The following is a 7509-nucleotide window of genomic DNA, read 5'->3' on the forward strand; positions in this document are numbered from 1 at the left end:
GTCAAAATTAGAAAAGCAGGACTTTTGCTGCGTTTGGCTATCTCTATGGGCTGGGGGCTGGGGGGGGGGGGGGCTATATTTCAGAGAAGGAATCATGGTTTGTTGCTAGAGTGCTATATAACAATAAAACAATAACTATACCGTTTGCGGACCAAATCCATTGTTTGACAATGAACTTCCCCAACTGCTTCCATTTATCACCTGTTGCTTTGTTCTATGAAGGATTATGTGGCCGCCAGCAAACTAGCCAACTAGTAGACTGCCAGGTAGGCTACTTCCAACATCTTGAACGTTTCAGTTCAATCACCGAGAAACCGCTGGCGCCACACGCAAAATAAACAACGTGGCGTCATTTCGGTTTCTTGCTCGTTATAGCGATACCCCATGGCATTACAAGTATGTGACTAGTAGTTAAACGTGGCTTACTCTGCCAATGGGTATTCCTCTGGTTGCTGATAGGAAGCAGGCTTCGCACACCTCGCAGTCGGGGCTAATGCGTTGTTCCCCCGGAGGGTACGGAGCCGTGGGGAGCCGTGGAGAGGGAGAGTCGGGGCTGGGGAGCCGGGGAGATGGGGAGCCGGTGAGATTGGTGTCAGCTGCTGTTGTGACCGCGGGTGAGCCACTGTAATGAGAGAGAAATGAGCTTTCAATTTCTGCTTCTGCGTTGGTTACTTTTCTTTTTACACATAGTTATGTGTGTTGTAGACGTGTAAACATGGAAAAACCCTGTTTGGGAATGTGAAGGCAACATAACTAAGAGAAAACATAAATAGTAGCCGCAAAATTGTACCTCATTTTGAAGAGATCAAAAGTATATGTTGACGTCATATGGGAAGAAAGAAACAGGAAACGTGTATGGAGAAGCTGTTAAATTGAGTAGCCTATGAGAGCCGGTTTATAAGTCATCATGAGATAATCCTAAATGTTTCATTAGAACCTACTAATTATATTTCTGTGTCAAGGATAAACCAACCCTGACGCTATATCTTATCTCATAAAAAAGGTATGTATAGGCTAATGTAGGCCTAGAAAACCATCAAAATACATTCAAATGTCCCAACAACATCCATTTGAAACCCAACAGTCCCACTCATCTGAAAGATGACCAACACAAAAAGCCCTGATTAATCATTAATCATCAATCATCAATCATCAATCAAGCATTCATCTGGTGGAACGTGGAAAACTGTTTACAAAATAAGCAGAGCACCCCTGGACTATTTGACAAGCCTGTTCTTCAGACGGAGCAAAATTAAGCCACATGCAGTCCAGAGCTCACGTAAACACAAGGTGAAAGCCTGGTTCGCTGTACTTTTCCAAAACATGTCCAAGAGGCTATCGGTCATCCAGCAGCTAAGGGCGCCGTTAACCTCCCTCTGAATTACAAGGCCTTCCAAACACCAGTCTGTGCGCATAGAGAGATACACCCCATCCATAAATAGAAGAGCCAAAGTCCTCAACGATAGGTTGTCTACACCATTTATTTACTTACCTCTTTTTTTTATTCATTAAATTGTTAGCTTTTTTTACAGCCTACAATGTAGGCAATAACAAAGCCATCATACAAAAGCACAAGTCCCTATATCTTGACAATACCCCTACCTGTGAGATGGAGTGTCTATCCGTCCATCCATCCATCCATCCATCCATCTAAATAACCATATGTTGGCGTAAGTCGGCCAATTATAATTGTTATTGACGGTCCAACACTGCGTGGTATAACAAAGGCACATTGCTTGTTTCTTTGCCACTATAGACTAGAGCAAAAGTAAATTAACATGGAAACGAGATGAGGTGACAAAACTGGCTAACAGACGCCGCCATCAGCAGCAACAAAGGGGAGGGAAGCAAGATAGTGAGAGATGCAGGAAGAGGCATCTCAACAAGGTGTTTGAGGCTGTGTTGTGAACATGTAGGCAGTAGTCGGAGGGCTATATTTGAGAGGTTTTGTCTCTTCATTTGGTTTTATTTTTTTCTCATTGGTTGTGTGTTTTCTTTGTTTTCTTTTCTAGTCTTCACATCCACCCTCTCCATTTTTGTAGAAACTTTTTGGTGCAAACATAAGCACGCATGAACGCACGCACGCACGCACACATACACACACTCATAGTATTACAAATAAACAGATAATCTGAATTTAAACTGCTGTGTTGAGTAGGCCCTACTTTAACCTGAATAAGGTCAAAAAGGTAACTTCGTCCTGTTCTAATTTTCAACTGAAATATATTGCTCCTTCATGACATAACATAAATTCACAAAGCTCTAAAGGAACTCTGCTATTCATGTGTGACCTCACAATAAGTCATCAAATCGCAAAATAGAATTGCATTGCCTAAATGGCGGCAGGACCTACCAAGGTCAAGAAGGCAAATTTCAACGTTGGCTTGGATGAATGAACGCGAACTAAAGGTCAATATTATTTAAACACATAACCTACATATATCACCACAGTGCCCTCTCCTGGCGTATTTGAGTTACTGCCTTATATGAGTACGGTAATCTCATTGCAGTCGCGCCTCCATCGAACAATATCTATGGTTTGGAACAAGCTATTGGATATTACAAAAATTAGTGACAGAATTTGCTACGCGTAGAGGTATCCTGATATCTTACACAGTAGGCCTATGCTCAAACCTTGGAAATAGGTCAGACAGGATATTTACAACTTAATCAAGTATTTAACTTTCTGGTTGTCAACGTATTATAGTTTAATTGTAGTTTAACACTTTGTAACAGTTGTTTCTATGATTATTCAAAATAATTACAGAAAAATACTCGAATAATATTCTACCTACAGATTATAACTATATGTTATTTATTTATTGAAAGATGTAAACACAAAACAATTTTTATTTGCTCCACCGGCCTCCTGCTAAATAAGTACAGGTCTAACTACAAATACCATTTACATTTGCAATTCATGAATACCTTTAAGGCTTACCATTGATCCGAACATTGTACATGTTTTGCTTCAAAATCGTCATTAGTGTTTGCTGATTAACACTGGTTATTTATTCCCCAAATGGCCTGTGTAACCCCTAAGGAAAGAGGGCAGGACCTATCCCTAGCTATCCCAGAGACAGGCCTCTGCCACACTCGTAAAAAAAAGAAAAAAAAATTCTTGGCACATAAAGCAGTTGCCTAGAAACAAAGCTAAACAATTCCATTGGCAGAGTCCCTGCGTGCTCAAAGCAAAAGCCACCAGAGAACAGGTCTAATCTTTCCTTCAAGTGACACAAATCTGCCGTACACTTCCTGGTTTTTACTTACGAGGATCCTGAGTGTCGTCTTTTGTGAATTATTGAAGGCCCTGGGAGATGAAGATACCTGAGTTGACCCACTAGTGGTGGAGATTGGAGAGAGAGAGAGTGAACAGTGTCAGTCCCGGCTTTCTTCAGTTTTCTCAGGCTCTGAGGAAGATAGAGCTGTTGCTGGCCTGGTAAGGATTCTGCTCTATTTAGACTATTTAGTAAAAAGTCTCAAATATAGTTGATAGTACAATTTTGTGTTTGGTAGAGTAACATGTAACTTGGAAGTCCAGTGGTTTAGTCTTAGTATAAGTTCCTTCAAATACTACACAAGTACATAAATAAATGCTGTCCCAATAAATCTAATCTAACAGGCCTTCTTGCACAGATTAAAAATAAACAAAGTAAATGATCAGTTGAGTGATCATCTAAATTTGACTTTGTATTGTCACTCTCAAATCTCCTTGTTACGTGGTTTGTCATTGTCCAAGATCCGGGAACACATTCAAACTGGACATTGGTTAACCAGTAACTTTTTACATGCGTGTGTGTGTGTGTGTGTGTGTGTGTGTGTGTGTGTGTGTGTGTGTGTGTGTGTGTGTGTGTGTGTGTGTGTGTGTGTGTGTGTGTGTGTGTGTGTGTGTGTGTGTGTGTGTGTGTACGTCTGTTTGCGTGTGTGTACACCACACTACTAGCCTTCCAGAAACATGGCCAAGGGAAAGAAGAAAAAGAGTAGCAGTGAACCCAAAGGTAAGAAGATCACCCTGGCCATGGCCACGAACTGCCTGAAGATGACGGTGGACGGCAAGCGGCGCCTAGACCTGAGCAACCAGGGCCTGGCCAGCGTGCCCCGGAGCCTGTTGGGCCTCTGTGATGTGGAGGAGCTGGACCTCAGCCGCAACCTGCTCACCAAGCTCCCGGATTTCATTGACAAGTTCCTCAACCTGCGCTTCCTCGACTTGCACAGTAACTATGTGAGTGATACCGCTGAGGGTATGGTTGACATGGTAATGTGTGGCCAGGTTATGTTATCATTATAAGAGATGGGACCTCAGACAGTTACTTTGTGAGTCGGACTGGTGGGGTTATGGTTGACATGGTAATGTGTGGACAGGTTATGATTTAATTATTGTAAGAGATGGGACCTCAGACAGAAACTGTGAGTGGCAGCGTCCGGGACATGGTCATGTGACCAGTTGGTGTTATTAGATTGTTAAAAGTGGGAACTCAGATTTAGCAGGATGTCCAAAAAGTTGGCTGAAACTCTTGGCTGGAAACATTGTATAGAAAACCTTGACTATGGTTGAGGCTATGATTGGTAGATGGTTATGACTAGTCGAGGTGTATTGATGCATAAATCATCGCGTAGATAAAATGCGATAACAAAATGGGATAGGATGTACAGTCACACAAATGCTTAAATTATCAGTCACTGGCACAGGCCCTTAACAGCAGAGTCTGAGCCTGGTTTACTCTTTTAGTCGGATGCCAGGGGAACTAAACAGAATGGCCACTAGGATTCTCTGAAGCCTGATAGCTTAAGTTTTTCATACCGGTATGTTTAGCAATTCAAATTCTAGACTTCGTTGAAATGTACCATTTCTGATGTAACTTTTATAAACTAATCACTATAAATAAATAACAAATACATTCTGCTAACTCCATCCTTCTGAATACTACTCTGCACCCTCTCCAATTGTTTTGACGCAGTCTAAATGCATGAGGAGGTGTGAATAAAGGTGCAGGTTAAAAACACTCAACAGCCATCTCCCTCCTCCCAGCTGGAACAAATCCCCCCCTCGATCGGGCGGCTGCAGAACCTGCTGACCCTGAACCTGTCCAACAACCGTCTGACCAGTGGCTCCCTGCCCAGCGAGCTGGGCCTGCTGGCCAAGCTCCACAAGCTCAACCTGGGCCTCAACCGGCTGGACAGCGTTCCCCGGTGCCTGGCCGCCCTCAAAGAGCTGCGCGACGTGGGCCTCTTCGACAACCGGCTCACCGCCTACCCGGACTGCCTGCGGCCGCTCAAGAAACTGGAGAAGGTGAACCTGGACTCCAATCCGTTCCCCCCCGAGGTGGACGACCTGGACCCCATCCGGAGGCAGGAGGCGCTGTACCTGGTGGACGCAGAGGCCTGCCTGTGCGGCGGCTGCCTGGACAAGTGCCGGTCGCAGAGGAGGAAGGTGGAGGGGCGGGCCGAGCTGGAGATCAAGGTGAAGCCCCGGCGGATGTTCGCAGGCTTGTTGACGCCCAACTCGGTGGCCCAGGTGGACCAGGAGACGTGGAGATGAAACGGGCGGGGACAGATGGGTTGGAGTGGTGCTACGATCCACAATGTTGGATTGTAATATTTCCTTGCTTATTTCATTTATTCATTCGAAATATATATTTTTTAAATGAAATAAAAGCATTGGTTTTGGATGAAATGCTCCAACGGATGTTTTTTCATCATTTACACACTACTCACATTTGAGGTGCAGCGTTTTAGGAAAATGTCTGTTTGTTGTCTCTAGTTGAGAATTATAGTGCTGTGTTGAAACTCTTGACATTTATCCCGGGAAGTCGGGGGAACTGCATGGAGTCATCTCTCTCCAGCCCTGGAGAGAGCTTTGAACCTCAAACTGCAGGGAGAGGATTAAGGATTAAGGTTAAACTCAACATTTTGCAGATGATTGCACAGACTTTCAGGTGAGGCCTGGAACAATCAAAGCATTCAATCAATCTTGGAGCAACTACAAAAACTCCAGCAAGACCTAAAACCTATAGAAATTAAGATTTGTTTTAACAGGTTGAGGCCAGGTGCATATGAGATTCGGCATCTAGTAATGTTCTAACAAAGTACACAATTCAGTAGAAATATTCCCCAAAAAATGTGTTGAATGAATATTGGGAAGGACTTGGCGTATTTGGCATAGGCCTACCTGCTGAAGATGGACTAATATTCACCACAGGGTCACCTGGTTCTCTGCTCCATGCCGCCCCGCCTGCTGTGGGTCCATCCGCTCTGCATCTTCATCTGAACAGAAGGAGAAAGACTGATCTTTCGTAGACGTGATACCCAGCCAGAAGAGGCAGAATATAGGGTAAATCTAGAACCGATCTGTAGCCTACATGGTTAGAAATTGCCTCGCGACAGCATCAGTTGATCTGAGAGTAGGTGGAGGAGCTCAAGCCATCCAGAGAACCTGCCACCTGCATAGCATCCGTCACTCTCTCACTGCTTCCATAGAGATATGAAAGTATACACAAAATGTTCAACTTCAGATTTTGATATTTGATTCCACCAATGCAACCGCAAATTCAAAGAAAATGTAAATTTAGTTCATTTTATTCCATTACTCTCCTCAAACCAATAGACAGCTGTTCACTAACAGAGGAGAAAAAGACAGCATTTCAGCATCTTACCATACAGTTGCTGGGTGCTCCTGTCCTGGGGTTCAAATAAACCCTAACCATTGACATGGAGCTGTATAGTCATCTTCACGTTCCAGGAGTGGGGCTGGGCTTTAATGGAGTAGTCTTCATCATCATCATCAGGACCAACATGTAATCCAGGTGACACTCATCAATGACCCATCATCGAGTTAAAACAGACTCAACGATTCGCAAAATAACCTACTGAAGATTGAGCGTTTGAGAATTGAAGTCTTGCGAAGATACTGCATCTATGAATCACACACAGAGCTGAAGTGAGTAATTATTTATTTTGACTCAACAAAACAAAAACTCAATGATCACTGTTTTCCTATGACTAATAGGAAAACAGTGATCATCATTGACGATACCTGGAATTTGACCACATAATAATCACCTTACAAATAGGATGCATTGAAAACAGCTCGAGATATCTAGATGGAAATATTCTTCATTCATCTCCAACCAAACATTGAAAGGAAAGATATTGTATGGGAGTGCCGTGGAGAATAAACCCAACTCAGAATGCAGTTCTGTGTTATATATTGTTGAAAGAAGGCGCAAAAGCATGCGCCGCCCGGGAATCGAACCCGGGTCGCAAGAATGGGAATCTTGCATGATACCACTACACCAGCGGCGCCCATAACGATGCTCAGCAAAGAAGGGTTTAAGTTTAGTATAAATATAAAAATATATTAAAATTTGCGTATATTTATATTTTTGATTGCAAGATCTGACACATTATGACTGCAGTCCATCAGCCATTTTTCAGGTTTAAGTTTAAACAAACCAACGTTTTCATTTGAATTCCAAACAACCCGGAAGTGATAGCGACACGTTACGCGCC

At 43.2% G+C, this 7509-nt stretch overlaps 1 protein-coding gene and 1 non-coding gene across 3 annotated transcripts; one reads left to right on the forward strand and one right to left on the reverse strand.

Annotated features, from left to right (window-relative positions):
* The first annotated feature begins 590 nt into the window (after positions 1-590).
* lrrc18b (leucine rich repeat containing 18b) lies at positions 591-5684 on the forward strand. 2 transcript variants are annotated; one of them, XM_030339664.1, is made up of 4 exons: positions 591-614; positions 3308-3439; positions 3944-4222; positions 5030-5684. In XM_030339664.1, exons 3-4 carry the CDS (start codon positions 3956-3958, stop codon positions 5537-5539), a joined length of 777 nt encoding a protein of 258 aa, XP_030195524.1. In that variant the 5' UTR covers positions 591-614; positions 3308-3439; positions 3944-3955; the 3' UTR covers positions 5540-5684. The 2 variants fall into 2 exon arrangements, with proteins under 2 accessions (XP_030195524.1, XP_030195523.1); XM_030339663.1 differs by lacking the exon at positions 591-614 and adding an exon at positions 3122-3212.
* A 1547-nt stretch (positions 5685-7231) lies between these two features.
* Positions 7232-7302, reverse strand: trnag-ccc (transfer RNA glycine (anticodon CCC)). Its single transcript has one exon. It is a non-coding gene; the product is annotated as a tRNA-Gly (tRNA).
* Positions 7303-7509: the final 207 nt, after the last annotated feature.

The sequence above is a fragment of the Gadus morhua genome, chromosome 18 (genome assembly GCF_902167405.1).
Source record: "Gadus morhua chromosome 18, gadMor3.0, whole genome shotgun sequence".
NCBI lineage: Eukaryota > Metazoa > Chordata > Actinopteri > Gadiformes > Gadidae > Gadus > Gadus morhua.

Bases quoted from the DNA above. Each gene is read 5' to 3' on its own strand.
- lrrc18b (XM_030339664.1), top strand. From the start codon at position 3,956: ATGGCCAAGGGAAAGAAGAAAAAGAGTAGCAGTGAACCCAAAGGTAAG. The intron at 4,223-5,029 runs GTGAGTGATACC...CCCTCCTCCCAG, and splicing joins TCGACTTGCACAGTAACTAT to CTGGAACAAATCCCCCCCTC.